Source organism: Chamaea fasciata, unplaced genomic scaffold (assembly GCF_029207755.1).
Source record: "Chamaea fasciata isolate MVZ Bird 193981 ecotype frontalis unplaced genomic scaffold, bChaFas1.0.hap1 SCAF_20, whole genome shotgun sequence".
Classification (NCBI taxonomy): domain Eukaryota; kingdom Metazoa; phylum Chordata; class Aves; order Passeriformes; family Sylviidae; genus Chamaea; species Chamaea fasciata.
Window position 1 is genome coordinate 1,521,762 of NW_027094105.1, and position 15,231 is coordinate 1,536,992.

The 15,231-nt window shown below is 51.0% G+C and overlaps 3 protein-coding genes across 4 annotated transcripts in view; 2 read left to right on the forward strand and 1 right to left on the reverse strand.

Moving 5' to 3' along the window:
* Positions 1-55: 55 nt before the first annotated feature.
* DPH7 (diphthamide biosynthesis 7) lies at positions 56-8,523 on the forward strand. Its single transcript, XM_066201111.1, has 9 exons — positions 56-227; positions 660-796; positions 1,216-1,303; positions 2,042-2,136; positions 3,705-3,871; positions 4,689-4,761; positions 5,547-5,612; positions 5,773-5,945; positions 6,966-8,523. The coding sequence occupies exons 1-9, from the start codon at positions 90-92 to the stop codon at positions 7,577-7,579; spliced, it is 1,551 nt and encodes a 516-aa protein (XP_066057208.1). The 5' UTR covers positions 56-89; the 3' UTR covers positions 7,580-8,523.
* Positions 8,524-8,615: 92 nt separating this feature from the next.
* Positions 8,616-10,571, reverse strand: MRPL41 (mitochondrial ribosomal protein L41). Its single transcript, XM_066201113.1, has one exon. It carries the CDS (start codon positions 10,359-10,361, stop codon positions 9,954-9,956), a length of 408 nt encoding a protein of 135 aa, XP_066057210.1. The 5' UTR covers positions 10,362-10,571; the 3' UTR covers positions 8,616-9,953.
* Positions 10,572-10,754: 183 nt separating this feature from the next.
* The window catches only part of PNPLA7 (patatin like phospholipase domain containing 7), a 122,135-nt gene continuing 117,658 nt past the window's right edge, over positions 10,755-15,231 (forward strand). For both annotated transcript variants that reach the window (XM_066201055.1, XM_066201056.1), the window contains exons 1-4: positions 10,755-10,861; positions 11,489-11,529; positions 13,912-13,977; positions 14,677-14,764. In XM_066201055.1, coding sequence (XP_066057152.1) covers positions 10,834-10,861; positions 11,489-11,529; positions 13,912-13,977; positions 14,677-14,764 — 223 coding nt within the window. In that variant the 5' untranslated portion in view covers positions 10,755-10,833. The remainder of the gene's footprint in view (positions 10,862-11,488; positions 11,530-13,911; positions 13,978-14,676; positions 14,765-15,231) is intronic.

A 15,231-nucleotide genomic window follows, 5' to 3' on the forward strand; every position in this document is an offset into this window, starting at 1 on the left:
CGCCCTGACCGGGAAGCAGACGGGCGGCGGCGCCGCCTTCCCGGAGCCTCCTGGGAGCCGCCCGGCGGCGCAGCTCGGCCCGGCCCGCGATGGCCGCGCCGTGCAGGACGCGCACGCTGCAGGTGGTGGACACGGAGTTCAGCGCGGACGCGGTGGAGTGGTGCCCGGTGGAGGGCTGGCACAGCATCCTGGCCTGCGGCACCTACCACCTGCGCCCGCCCGACCAGGTGAGTCCGGCCCCGCTCCGGAGCGAGTCCACGTCCTCATCCTCGCCCCGTTGGCGCCGTTCTGGAGCGAACTCCCATCCCCGTCTCCGCCCGATACAGCTCCCGGGAGAGTCCCGGCCCCATCCCCGGTCGACACCGCACCAGGACGCACCCCTGGCCCCGCCTGGCCCCGCTCCGGGGCGAGCCCCATCCCCGTCGCCGGTCCTGCCGGTCCCCGCGGCGGGGCCGTGCCTTGTCCCGGCTGAGGTGGCTCGAGGGAGGGGCGGAGGCCCCTCCGGTGAGCGTGGCTGGCCGCGATGGGCGCTTTCATCCCTCGAGGCTGGGACTGGACAAGTGGGAGCCTCAGCCCTGCTCCTCGCTCCTGGCAGGATCTCGGGTGCGGAGGCAGGAGCGCGGCTGAGCTTGTCCTTTTCTTTCCCGTGTTTGCTACAGAGCGATTCCCGAGGCAGCAATGGAGCCTGTGACCGGACGGGGCGGCTCTACCTGTACCACTACAACGAGGAGCAGCCGTTCATCCCGCTGACCGAGATCCAGCGCATCGACACGGCCGCCATCCTGGACATCAAATGGTAATACTGGGCCAGCCAGGCTCGGTGCCACAGCAGCGCGCTCTGCTCCTCTGGGGATCCTTTTTTGGCATGGCAGCAACAGCAGTAGTTACTAATGGAACAGTTCCTGACTTCTTGGAGGGAAATACTTTCCAGTTTGTTCCGATGAGCAAAGACTGCCTTGTTTCTTACTTTCTGCCCACTTGGCTGGTCATGACTTTGTACCTCATTTATTGATATAATAGTATATAGTAGATCTCTTGTGTACAGAATCCCCTCCTTGCAAGTGTGTGTGAACTTGAGGAGCCTTAGATTTTCTTAATGTGAGATTTTTTGGTCGCATACCTTCTCCTTCTGCATGTTGGAATGAAAGTTAGGGCTTTGCTCTCTTCCTAAAATACAAGATGGACATTGGAGACTTGTTTAACTTGATCTTTTAGGTGCCACATTCCTGTTGCAGAACATCCCATGGTTGGCATCGCAAACTCCACAGGTGCTGTGGAATTTTGCCACCTGACTGGAAGTGAGGTGGGTGGATGCAATGCCTGCTGCTGCTGAAGCTGATTTTAACCCATCTCTACATTTCCTAGTAGTGTGCATAGGCTTGAAGGAAAGGTGGGTGGTTTCCATGGCTTCCTCAGTGTGCTTAGCTTTTTAAATGCTTCTTTTTTCTTCTGATACTGTTTGTCATAAATTCTATGAACTTGTTTGTGGCACTAGAGAGTTGGGCTGGCCTCTACCCACCTGCAAAGTCGGGCAGGAGATGCAGGAGGAGGGCAGAAACAAAGCCTGGAAAAAAGTATGGCCTAACTGGTTACTAACTGGTTTCCTAAATGGGAACCATCAGAAGGTGCAAAGCTGGTAAAAGCAGGGAGGATTTTTGGAGTGGGATTTCTTTTGGTAGTGAGAGAAGAGAGTAATCAGAGCCATTCTCAGAGAGCAAAGAAAGCAGAGGCCAGTCTGTGAGGGAATTCAGCAGTCAGGTCATCGCTTCTGCTGCTCTTCATCGCTCCCTGAGAAGACGCAGAGTTCAGGGGAGGTTTGGTGGGAGATGAGCAGCAGAAGGATGGGATCCTGTGTGTGCACGTTTGCCCCTCAGCCAGCACTGGGTAACTGTACAGTGCTGTGGGACATTCCATTGCGTCTTTATTGTGAGACCCTCATTTGCTCATCAGTCTCTGGAAAACCTGCTGTGGGAAGCAGTGCACCTGTCGTTACGTGCCTGCTGTCTTCCCAGCCTTAATCCATACCTTTTGTTTCCAGTAGAAGAACAGCTGCATGTTGGAGCCACGCTTCAGGGTGGATCTCGGGGCACAGCGACTGGCCTTGTCCTTGGACTGGTCCACTGGACGAGAGCAATGGTGAGGAAGGGAAGTGGAGGCAGGGGCTGCAAATCAGGGTGTGTGGGACAACTTTCAGGAGAAGTTGAGGACTTGGATGAAGGAGTCTTTAGTGGTTTTGACTTTCTTGATCCCAGATGTCTCCCTGGCCCTGCTCTAGAATTTGCTGTTTCCAGAGCAAAGGTAACAGGAACACAAACACTGTGGCCACTGGAACAGGAGCAGAGATTAAACCAACAACAAATGGGAGGTTGTGCTCTGGGGAATGGCAGCAGGTGAGCAAGGGATGTGTCTTCTGCTGCCTTAGTTAAAAGGAAAGACCAGAGTGGGATGCAAATGGAGCCACTGGTTCCAACTCTGCTCTTAGAACAGCTGAAATTTTAGCGTGAATTTCTCCTTAAGAACTGCTAATAATAGCACATGTAGGAAGTTTAGTCATGGGTTAGTGAGAAACAGGAGAGAATTTGTTTGGAAGTGGCTCCTTCTCTCAAGCACTCGTACATGAGATTTCAGAAATGGCATTGCTTTATGAAGCACGCTGAATTAGCTGGACCTTGAAAGAGGGAGGGGGTTAATGTGTTCTGTAGGTGCAGATGAAGAGTGGTGCCTTTGGTGTGAGGCTGGAAACCAGGGGGATCAGGCAGTCATTGCTAATGCTGCAGGGCAGTTTTACTAATTAAAGCTCTTTCTGTATGTGCTGTTTAATGAGTAATAGAATTGCCAGTTAGATTTTCTTTTTTACATTCCTCCTTTTTGTCTCTGTCCTTTATGATAAGTGATTGTTGCCATGATGAAACACCCCTCTAAACCTGTCATTGTTGTCACTTGAGAGACCAATAACTGCTCCTAGAAGCCAAATGTACACTGTTCACATCTCTGCAGGAAGGGGGTGGCCCTGTATCTCTTATGTGGGGATTTGGGAGATTCAATGTGGTTGAATGATTTGATACAGAACTGGAAAGAATCCCCAGGCCACCAAAGCAGTGCCTGCAGTTGCGGGTAACCAAACAGAAGGGCCCTAGTTCATGTCAGGGAATGCCAAAAAATCTGTGCACTGGAAATTGCAAAACATTTGCCAGTGCTCCAAGGTCATTGTGTCTAGAAACTGTAACTGTAGTGTGGCACAGGAAAAGAGCAGGAAAGGTCAGGATCAGCCAGTGCTTTGGGTTTCAGTGATAGCAAGGAAATAAAACATCTCTTTGTACTCCAGAAGAGAGAAGAGGCTCTGAAAGGGCATTGTCGGTCTGACTTGGAGGGGAAAAAAAAAAAAAAGCCTTCTTCACATGGAATTTGTTTATTGATGTAATGTGAAACATGTAAGAAGTCAAGTTTTGCATCTCTGAGAAAGACAAGAGCCAGCAGTGGTTCTTTTCCTGACATGGGTGTGAGTGGTTGCTCCCTGTGAGAGCAGGGAGTGGCGGTCACTGGGGCAGGTGATTTTAAGATGAAGCTGAAAAGGCTGAAGCTGAAAAGAATTGCATGAATGTGTCATTCTTGCCACCATGCTGCCAGTCTCTGTCAGTGTTTATATGAATGGAAATATTTGATTGTTGCATAATTCCCAATGTTTTTTGTGTACCCTGCTGTAGTGGATGTCCTTTAAGAGTGATCAGCAGTGATTCAGAGGGGAAGCTGAATCTTTTCTCCATAGATGAATCTGCTCCTTCTGTGCATGTCCTGAACCAGTGGGAAGCTCACAAATTTGAGGCCTGGATTGCTGCTTTTAATTACTGGGACACTGATATCGTGTACTCAGGTCTGTATGGGCTGGGAATCTCCTTGGGGGCTGTTGGGGAGGGGGCCCCTTGTTTAGGGATGTGCCAGGGTTGGGTGTGCTGCTTGCATCACCTCTTGAAAGAGCTGGGGCCTCTGGTTAGGGGTGAAAGGCTTCTTTTCTTGATAGTGGAAACTGGCTGGAGTTGATTAGGAGAAGCTGTACCCTGAAAATGGTACTTTGGGTGGCTATTGGCAAAAATGATTATATTCTCCTGCAGTATGCAAAGAGCCAGAGAGCTGTTTGAGTCCAGTCTTTATGACTTCTGATTTTTTTTTTCTTACCCAAGAGGAGGGTACCACCATATTGATATGTTTTGATGTGTTTTCTGTGGTGATGGGTATTGGGAGCCTCAGTGTGATTTTTGGTGTGTCTGTTAAATTCTGTGAGATCCCAGGGCTGGAAAGCATCAGCTGTGTGTCACAGACTGCCCTGAGCAGGAAGGGATGACCAGGATCATCCAGTCCAGCCTCTGTTCCTGCACAGACCCCCCAATAATCCCACCCTGGGCATCCCTGGCAGCGCTGTCCAAAGGCTCCTGGAGCTCTGGCAGCCTCGGGGCCGTGCCCATTCCCTGGGGAGCCTGGGCAGTGCCCAGCACCCTCTGGGGGAAGAACCTTTCCCTGCTCTGCAGCCTGAGCCTGCCCTGGCCCAGCTCCAGCCCTTCCCTGGCTCCTGTCCCTGTCACAGAGAGCAGAGATTGGAGGTGCTCCTCGTGAGGAGGTTGCAGACTCTTGGCACTGCTTTGCCCCATGCTCAGGGCTGGTGCTGAGGGTGACAGTGTTTTGTCCCTGGGCAGGAGGGGATGACAGCCTGCTCAAGGGCTGGGACACCAGGTGCAGTCCAGAGGCTCCAGTCTTCACCAGCAGGAGGTGAGTGAGACCTGTCCACACCCAGCCCTCCAGCAGTGGGGTGGGAACACCCACTGCTGCCCTGCCCCTTCCTAAGCCACTGAATTCTGAGATGGGCAGTGATAATGGATCCTGGTTCTCTCTCCCTTGGGAAATGCAGGCATCTATTAGCTTTTTTCATCAGAACTTCAGGTTGAAACTTTCTTCTCTATGCCCTTTAACACAATAAACCAAATGCTGACTTCCACGTGTGAAGAGGGTGGTAGTTTCTTTCTAAAAAAGGATGCTGATTTACGCTTGTATTTTGGCAATTTTTTTGTGTTAAATTTGGATATATTATTATGGAATGTTTTTTTTAAAAAAATATTTTGTTCTCCACTGTTTAGTTATTTGAAGTGATCTCTTTTCTATCTTATTTTTAAAAATGGTTAAAATAATATACACAGCTCTCCAGTGGAATTTTGTATGTAAACCTTAACTACACTGGGGACTATTGCTATGGAAATACTAATTTTGGGAGTAAAGTCTCCTGGGAATGGAGTTCTGCTGGAATTCTTAGGGCCTTTGAGCAGCAGTTTATGGGGTAAATATTACTAAAAAATACTTGTGCTGAGAGATGGTGTGAGTAGTAGTTTTGTCCCTGGGAAGGCTGTTGGACTGTGTAGATGGAACTCTGCTTGGGTGGGTCACTGGACTGAAATTTTGAGCTTACCTCTCCTGAGACACCTTGATGAAATAATGTGGACTCAAAATCATCAAATTCAAGGAAGGAGCCCTTCTTTAATTGCTGTCTCTTCCCTCTGCAGACATTCCATGGGTGTGTGCAGCATTCAGTGCAGCCCTCACCGGGAGAATCTCCTGGCCACAGGCAGGTGAGTCCCTTCCAGCTGTGACCAACCTCCTCTGTTACCTGAACATGCTGCTGCCTCTTCATAAATTCCATGTGGTGCAGAGCATGTGGTCTTTACTACCTTTTTTCTGTGCCCTGACTCGGCTGTGCTGCTTTTCTGCCTGGTTGTGGTGTGTCCCCAGCTACGACGAGCATGTGCTGCTGTGGGACACCAGGAACATGAGGCAGCCCCTGGCTGACACCCACGTGGAAGGTGGCGTGTGGAGGCTGAAGTGGCATCCCACGTGTGATTTCGTGCTCTTGGCAGCCTGCATGCAGAGCGGCTTCAAGATCCTGGACTGCCGCGGAAGCCTGGGTGAGTGTCCAGGGAGCAGAGGAGCTCTGGGGCTGCTCTCCTTCGCTGCCTCCAGGGTAATGGGGAGCTCCAGCTCTTGCTGAGAGGATTGAGATGGTGTTGATAGCCAGAGACTTCTGTTCCAATTTGAGGGAACTTCCAGCTTTTCCACATCTGTGCACTCTGTTGGCCTGCTTGGTTGTGCCAAGGCCCTGTCACTATCTGTGTGTAAATCTTTCAGAACTTCTTTTCACAGGAGGAAAGCCTTTGTGTTTGGTGTGAGGGCACAACCTTTCTGGGTTTGTGTTCGTTGTGATGGTTGAGAGGTGCTTCTGTCAGGTGGTGCTTTCCTGTTAGCAGGAGTCACTGAACTGCTGGGGAATCAGTTACTGCCTCAGGAAAAAAGTGCTTTGCAGCCTGGTTAATCCAGAATAACATGAATAAGCCCTTCATGTGAATCACGAGGTACTTCCATGGTGGAAAAGCTGTTTGCATCCACATTACAAATGCAGTCTGACCGAGGATGATTGGCTTCCTGGGTCTCCAGACCTTGGGCAGATCCACAGCTTAGGAAATGAGGATGGCATTTCTCCTGTGTGGGGAAGGAAGGAACTTGATGTCCATTTACTGTTAAGAGTCAAATGCTGAAATCTGACAGGAAGAACATCTACAGTGTATAAATAATAACAGCCAGGACCTGGCAATCCTCCAGGTTTGTTCATGGCTCAGTGAGGGTTGTGGTATGATCAGTCTTGTCTGTCTTGAGCCTTTGTAGGCACTTTGAATAATGATGCTCTTAAACCTTATGCATATTAAACCCTCTTCTCCTCTACTACTGACCCAGGAAGGATCAAGGCCACTCAGAGGTGGCTGAAAAATGATCAGTAACTCATTCCTCCTGGAATACTTCAGTCTGTGAAGAAGGCAATACCTAGAGAACTCCACCCGTGAGACACAGCCAATGCTGCTGAGCACTCTTCCACAACCCACAACTTGATTTCTAAGTAATTTCATTTATCTTTTTTTTTTTTTTTTTTAAAGCGGAAAACACAGAGGAATGTATCATCCTGTCATCCTACGTCCTGCACAATTCCTTGGCCTATGGGGCTGACTGGTCAAGGCTGTGTCCAAGGGATTCCTTGCCTGCAAGCCAGGACCTTGCTGCTGTATGCCAGCCTTTGGAGGAGCTCACGGGAGCATCAGGGCAAGGAGACGAGAGGCTGAATGTGCAGGTCCAGAACCTGAAGATAATTTATGAGTCTCCTACAGCTACTTTTGATGTAATCCTGGATGAGGAGAGTGAAAGCCCTGCTGTGGCACTGGCAGCAGGGGCAGGGCCAAAGCTGGCTGGGGATCCTGGACTGGTCAGGGGCTCTGGTTTAAAGGGAAGTTTAGATTTGGCTGCCCAAGGGGCAGATTCGGGGTCAGCCAGCGGCTCTGACTCAGGAGCCAAGAGACCCAATGGAATGGGCCTGGACAGAGGCGGTGACTCAGCCAGGTCTCCAGACAGCCCCAAAGAAATGAGCATTGTAGCCACTTGTTCTTTCTATGACAACATCCTCCATGTCTGGAAGTGGGAGATGAGCCTGGTGACCCCTCCAGATGTGCCAAGTCCTAGATCTCCATCTGACAGAACAGCTGAAAGTTTGCATTGACCAGTCCCAAGGGACGAGGGAGGAAAACTCCTGAACTGAGTGACAGCTCAACTTAATGCCCTAACTTCTGCTGGGCTTTCCCATGTTACTGTTGAACGTCCGAGTCCTTCAAGGCCAACACTGATGGAATTCCTGGTGTTGCACTTTCAGCACAGAGGGAAACCTTTGCTTAGAGGCCTGCGGTCATGCCCAGACAGGTTTATTTAGTTTTTCCCTTAATGTCGTCGTTCCAAGTGGAACAGCCCTCCTCTCACAGGCTGCTGCTTTGTACCTCAGATCTGAATCCTTTCAAGGCTGGTTTGCATTTCACAATGGATCTGTTAAGCCCATTCTCCTCCTTCCCACACAAACCAGACTTGGCTGTGCTGCTGTGCAAAGCAGACCCAGTAAGTGATCAGGTTTCCTGAAAGTCTCAGGAAAGACCCTGAGCAGAGGCTTGGCTGTGTGATGGGTGTGTCCCTGGAGAAGAACTCAGAGAGGCCAGATGCAGTGCAATGTGCTCACAGTGATGTTTAACAGAGAGTTCTGCTTCAGAAGGAAGTGCAGACTGCCTGCTGTGATGGAAGTGCTGTGGGATCCTCCTTGTGAGGATCCTGCTGCTTCTCCATCATTTTTCATCAGACTCATCACCTGACTGCAGACTCCTCCATCATTTCCAGCTGAGCAAACCCTGGTTCAGATAAATCCTGTAGTGCCCCCACCACATTTTAGTGCCCCCATGGCCTCTCAGTACCCAGCTCATGCTTTCTGCTCTGCACAGAGCCACATTTAGGTCCAAAGTCAAGCTCAGTTTTTAAAAGGTGAACAGCTTTAAGATGAAACCTCCAAAAAGTATAAGCGGTGTTTCTTGACATTCTTTAAAGTTTAAAATAAATACAGAAACCAAAATCTTAACAGCATTGCCCTATCTACCTCCAGGAATGGCTGCAGGCTTTCTCATGGTTGCTCCATTAGCTCTCTTTTTTTCACTGTAAAGTATCAGCAAAACACCCTTTCTGGAACATTTTCTCTATTCCTAGAAACAAAACCAGCTTAAACTAGAGCAGTAACTTTGAGCGTGCATGGTTTGTCTTTGAGGGTCCTAAAGAATGAGTTCTCTGGAGGGAAAGAAACACCAGCAACAGGTCTCTGTGTAACAGTGCTGCAACTAAAGAAGGTCCAGCAGATGAAAACTTTGCTGCTTTGAAACCCCCTTCTCAAGGGTGAATGTGTAAGTTTAGCAAACCTTCTGGAGCACTGTTACATGAAGATTCACATTAGTAATGAAAACAAGTGCTTTTGCTAAAGAAAAAAACATGCTATTTTTGGATGTTTCTAAAATAAAACCAATATAAGTAATTTATCTTTTTTTGGGTTGTTTTGAGTTTTAAATATCAAATGACTTGACAGTCCAGTGGCACGGCTCGGGCTCCAAGGGGAGAATGTTCTTGGGGAGTCAGAGGACAATCCAGTTTCCTGGGAAAACCCAGGGCGTGTCCCTGGATCTGCCGATGACTGTGTTTTAAAGGTTGTAATGCCTTTTATTGCCTTGTGAGAGCGAGGGGAAAAAGCCCGAGGGCAGCGAAGCTGGAGCGGTGTCACCGCTGGGACCAGCCTGGTTTAGGCTCTAGGCCAGGCCTTGCTCTGCTCAGAGAAGGGAGGAGACCCAGTTATTATCTGCTCTCACACTGGGTATGAGGCAAACGAGGCAGTCAAGACCGGGCTGGAACTGGCATTAAAGGGCGCAGGATCTCCTGCTCTCCAGCCCTGGCTGGGGAAGTCTCAGAAGGGAAGGGCTCAAGGGCCACCTCTGCCAACAGCTGCAGCACTCAAGGCAGGGAACGGCCACTTGGGTGTAACTTCTTCTGATCAGCTTCACAGGAGGTGAAAAATGCCGAGTTCAGTTAGAAAAGCTGTGCCTTCCCCATCCCCACTGTGGCTGATCCCTAATCACAACTGATCCCTCCGGGATTTGGGGCTGCAGCACCCCCAGTCCATCACAGCCCTGCCCACCCCGAAAACGTGGGGCTTTCAACCACCACCCTAAGGACTCATCTGTCAGCCCTTATCACAGACCATCCACTAAACTTGCTGCTTTCCTCCCAAAGTGAACGTTTTCAGTCTTAATTTATTTTTAAAAGTTTAATTCTTAAACTTTGCAGTACTTTGTATTTAGAAACATTTAGACTCCTCACCTTCAGAACCCCCAGAGAGGGCTCTGCTCACCAGGCACAATTGTCTCCCAGAGGAATTAGCAGTCATGGATGGGAAATCCAACCGCAGATTTCCACCAGGATTTAAATCAGGTATTACAGAAGAACAAGGTAAAAGGGTTTGCTTTAATGTTCAGTAACAGAGCCTGTCCCGTGTTGCCGGCGGTATCACTGCCCATTCCCTACCGCACGTAGTTCTTGGGGAAGAGCTGGAAGAGCTTGCCCTCCTGCGTGGGCTCGAAGCCGTACTTCTCCAATTTGCTGGGGTCGAATGTGCCGTCCTTCACGTCCTTCACGATGCGCGGAGCCACCAGCTCGTCGAAGAGCCGCTTGGCCGTCACGGGCGGCTCGGAGCCCTCGGCGGCGCGGTACGACACGTAGGGCCGCAGCTTGAAGCCGGTCAGGTCGGGCACGACGAACTCGGGCACCATCTCCTTGACGAGGAGGAACTTCTTGTTGCGGGTGAGCACGCCCAGCTTCTTGGCGCCGCGGCCCTTGTTGTGGCTCCGGGGGCCGCGCTTGCTAGTGAACGGCGACACGCGGTCGGCGCCGCGCACCAGCCCGCGGACCAGCTGGGCCAGCAGCCCCATGCCGGGCACCGAGGGCTCAGCGGGGCCGAAGCCGGGCCCTGCAGGCACCAGGGGCTCAGCGAAGCCGGAGCGAGTCCCGGAGAGCACCCGGGGGGCTCAGCCGAGGCGGAGTCGGTCCCTGAGAACACCGAGCCCGTCCCCAAACCGCGCCGGGGCCGCGTCCCCCTCACGGCCCGGAGCAGTCCCCAACAGCGCCTGCTCCCATTGGTCGGGCCGGGACAGCCAATCCGGAGCGCCCATACTGCCCCGCGCGGCACGCGTGCTGACCGGCTCCAGGGGGGCTATCCCCGCCAATCAGCAGCGAGCTGCCCGCGGCGTGGGCGGGGCCTGGCGCCGCCGCGCCCCCTGGCGGAGGCGGGCGGGCTCTGCGCCCAGCGCCCTTCGCCCCCGGCCCGGGAGCCGCGACCGCCCGGGCGGGACCAGCGCCGGCACCGGCACCGGCACCGGGACCGCCGCCGGCACCGGCACCGGGATGATGGCGGGGGCAGGAGCAGGAGCAGGTGAGAGGGTGCCGGGGATCGCTGGGGCGCGGCGGCGGGACCCGGGCCTGGCGGGCTCTTGCAGCCGCGCGGTGCCCCCGGCCGGTGCCGGTGCCCGAGGCCCGGCGGGAGGAGGTTGTTGTTCCCCCGTTTGGTGCCCGTGTCCCCAGCTGGAACCTGGCGAAACGGGGCCGGGCAGAGCAGCCGGGGGTGGCGGGAAAGTGGCCCGGGATGGCCGGGCAGTGAGCGGCACAGTGAGCCGGGCTGCCCTGAGCGGTCGGTGCCCGGTCCCTGCCCGGGCGGTGCCGGGGCTGTCCCCGGGCACGGCCCGTCCCGCGGGGCCGCCGCCGTGTTCGCTTTCCTGAGGGAGCCGGGATGGGTCTGGCTGTGCCGCCGGGCTGTGGCACCCGGTGGAGGCTCCCGGGGAGTTCCTGTTTAAATTCCCGTGGCTATGGAGAGGTTTCTTCGGGAGAAGTCCCGTCCCCCAGCACTCAACTGCTGGGTTTTGTTGCTCGGCACAGAGACGAACGGATGATGAAGTTTAAAAATTGTTGTTCCCCTTGTGTCGTTCAAGAGTTTGGATCGGAAGCTGTGGTCATCTCTTAACTCAGCCTTCTGTCTTTGTTTTTGTCTTTGCTCCTGCCGCAGCTCCAGACATGGAAGAAGAAAACAGCAGCACCAGCCTTGAGGTACGATGTGTTTTGCTCTTATTGTTGGACTTATTTATTTCCCTGTGAGTGTTTCCAGAAGCTGAAAGCAGCTGTACCTAATTTGATAGCATTGGGACGATGCCTTTAGATGCTTTTACTTTGAAAGAGCCTTTCTTGCTGGGAGTTTTATCCTTTCAAACTTTTAAGGATTGGTCTCATTTTATTGTGTGCGTGTGTTTTTATTTCTTGCAAGCCATGCGTGTTCTGCTTTATGTTTTAAACTATTTCAATAATGCTATGATTTAAATACTCTCATTTTTAGCCTAAAGAAGAAGGAGTTGCAGAATTCTAGCAGACTGCTCTTCTTGCATTTGTTTTTGATCATAAATGTGAAACTCACAGATCAAGAAAGGCACGTGGTGCTGTCCCCAGTCGTTCAAAAAACAAACCCCATGAGAGGAAATAGCTCTCATTACTAAAAACACACACAATGTACTTGTACACAATTAACAACGTTTTGTGAAAATCCAGGTTTCGTAGTCAAAGCAAGGCACGGGTGCCCCTGAGCTGTGAGGAAGCCTTGTGTTTTGGGCTAATTCAAATTTAAAGTCCTTGTTTTCAGGGCTGATAAGCCTTTCCCACCCCTGCCTGGATGGGGAATGTGTCGGTGTTTGCCTTGGACTGCAGTGAGGACTCTCACTGGACTCTCAGCAGCGCTGGGTGCCTGTACTCTGGATGGGTGTGAGCTGCACTTGTGAGGCTGCATATTTGTGCTGGTTGCTCTTGAGTCTCCAGTTCTTAAGGAAACAAGATCAGGAGGCAGAGGAATGCTCTTTATGCCACTCCATACTCTGGGCAGGTGACTGCTCCCTTGTGTGAGGGGCCCTGCAGGGTGGTCCCACAGGTGTTGTGGGTCTGAGGGTTCTTTGGGGCTGGCTGAGGTGAATTCCTTGGCTTGGGGTGCTGAGCACAGCCCTCCTGAGAGAGGAGCTGCCCTGGTGACTTGGCTGTGACCTCATTCCTGCCCCAGGAGCTGTCACAGCAATCACTGACCTGTCTCAGGTGTCTCCACAGCTCAGCCTGGCTGCTTTGCTTCCTCTGCTTGTCCACAAGGATTGTCCATGCTGGGAAGGATCCCTCCTGAGTCTGAGCAGGGGAATATCATGTTGTCGCTGGTGAAAACTTTGCAAGAACTTCTCAGTGGTTCTTGCAGCTCTGAATTTCTTCTTTCCTTGTTGCTTTTCTGCACTGAGATCCCAGCCTGGGAATGTTTGTGTTTTATTCTTTTCCCCCGTGGATTTGTTTCTCCTCTTGCAGCAGCAATGTGAGTGTCAGTTGGCAATTACTATTTTTGGTGTTATTTGAGATCATACCGGCCTGGGGAGCAGCAGAACTGTCCATGTCCCAGTGTCCCTGACACTGTCAAAGGGAAATAAATGCATTAAGTGACCACAACAGACTTCCACCAGGAACTCTGTGTCACCAGGTGTTGTACCTGTTGCTGACACATCTTCAGCTTTTTATTTTTTCAAAATCTTGTGACTTTTTACTGCAATCCCACAGTAATAGTCTGATAACAATAGTGACAGAGTTACTTTGACTCATGTTGGGAGGATAAACATTGAAGTGCTAAAGTGACCTGAGAAGGCAAAGTGAGCACAAGGATCTGTGTGAGGTGACTGGTCTGGCAGGAGTTTCTTTTGTGCTGTAAAACTGGAATGAATTCCATTAGAGAGACCAGTTTGGTGACTTGGTGATCACTTCATTTTTCTCTTGGTGGCAAAGCTGAGTTCAGCTGTCATCCAGATCTGGAGCCACGGGCAGGAATGGGACCTGAACTGTGTGTAGTGCTTAATTCAAGTGCCTTTAAGGTTCAAGACTTAGAAGGGGATGTATTTGTCCTTGTACTCCCGTTGTTTTGACTTGTTCCTGAGAGTTGTTTTGCCTTTTCCCCCCCTCTGTCTTTAAGTTTTGGGTTGGCATTTGTGAGACTATATTAAGTGCCAGGTTTTATTTCTGGGTGACACTGGTGGGCACAGGTCTCAGGACAGCACCTGACCTTGGGTCAGGGCTTTGCCCATGTGCATCATCTGCTTTTTATGATGACTTTAATATGCTGGTTTACAACTTGTTTTCTGAGCCTCATAAAGTCCTTTGCCTTCCATTCTCTTCCTTGTTGCTCTGAATAACATAGAATGATTAAAAAGAGTGTTCATCTCACTGTTTGACCCTGGTTTAGGACTGTTTAGGAGTGCACTGAACTGGCAGCAACACAGAACTCCTTACTGACCCTTCTCCACTGAATGTTTCTGTTTGCAGAGTATAAGTCAAAGAAAAACACAATCGTGTTGGTTGAGATGTTTTTATGAAAGCTTTTTTTCCAGCTGTGGGAAACTAATTTCACCTTCCTTTTGGTGCCAGGCTGTGTTGCCAGGAGGTGGGACCCCCATCCTGCAGTTTGTGGAGGACAGGATCCAGACCACCATGGTAAAGTAGAGCTGCAGTCAGCTGCCTGAGGGGTGGGGGTGCATCCAGAGCAGCTTCTCCTGAGATCCAGGAGCTCTGCCAGGTCACTGCCAAAGTCTGAGCATTTGTTTCTTTGTTGTCACTGTGCATGAGGCAGGAATTCATTCCTGTTATTTAGAATCCCAGACTGGTTTGGGTTGGAAGGAATCTTAAAGCCCATCCATTCCCACCCCTGCCATGGGCAGGGACACCTCCCACTGTCCCAGGCTGCTCCCAGCCCCATCCAGCCTGGCCTGAGACACTTCCAGGGATCCAGGGGCAGCCACAGCTGCTCTGGGCACCCTGTGTCAGGGCCTGCCCACCCTGCCAGGGATCAATTCCTTCCCAATATCCCATCCAGCCCTGCCCTCCTTCATCTTAAGGCCATTCCCCCTTGTTCTGTCTCCCATGCTCTCATGCACCTCCTGTACATTGAGTTGATCAGTTCACAGATCTTTGGGAAGAAAAACATGGAATACTTTCCATGTGATCTTAGGACTGGTCACTGATACAGTTTAAACTTCTTGCATATGTGGTATTTGAATTAAAAATTAAGTGTTAATGAACGTGCTTGACTTCTAGACATCCCACTGAGCTGAGTGTTTTCAGCCCTTCAAAAAATATGTATGACTTGTGAAGTTGAAAATTATTAACTTCTTTCTCCCTAAATTCCCCTCCCAGCTGACTGGAATTGCAATTGGAGCTGCAGTTGCACTGTTGCTTATAGCAGTTGTGGTGTTTGTCGTGTACAGAAGAGTGAGACAGTCTAGTAAGTACTTGATAATTATGTAAGTTTTCAAACCAGTTTTTCCATCAATCTTGAGTCGTCTTGTAATATTCTGTGGTAGCTGTTTGCTGTGGAGGTGTGGTTCTTGCAGGACAACAGCTTTAAAGGATGGAGAATTTATGTTGATTCACTTCCTCAGGTCTGAACTCAGAACTGTCACATGCAGGACCTGGAGGTTTTATTTCTTTGGTGTGTGAGCAGTGTCAGCCTCAGGATCAGTTGGGAATTATGGAGATGATTTCAACCCTACTGTGATTTCACTGTCACAGGAAGGAGAAAAGATTGAATTAGAGGGTTCCTTCAGGAGATGAAAACTCCCCAATCCCTCTGTGTGCTTGGAGAGCTTTATCTCCTCTGGGGCTGAGGGGGAAGCCCAAGGCAGCCCTGCCTTGGTGTGGCTTGGCCAGAGCTGGGGAATGAGGGATCCCAGGGTGGTTTAAATTCCAAAC

What these genes read in the sequence shown, in the direction of transcription:
- DPH7 (XM_066201111.1), top strand. Translation starts at nt 90, where the DNA reads ATGGCCGCGCCGTGCAGGACGCGCACGCTGCAGGTGGTGGACACGGAG. An exon ending in ACCTGCGCCCGCCCGACCAG is followed by an intron (nt 228 to 659) that starts GTGAGTCCGGCC and finishes TGTTTGCTACAG; the next exon opens with AGCGATTCCCGAGGCAGCAA. An exon ending in CACTGATATCGTGTACTCAG is followed by an intron (nt 3,872 to 4,688) that starts GTCTGTATGGGC and finishes GTCCCTGGGCAG; the next exon opens with GAGGGGATGACAGCCTGCTC.
- MRPL41 (XM_066201113.1), bottom strand. Translation starts at nt 10,361, where the DNA reads ATGGGGCTGCTGGCCCAGCTGGTCCGCGGGCTGGTGCGCGGCGCCGAC.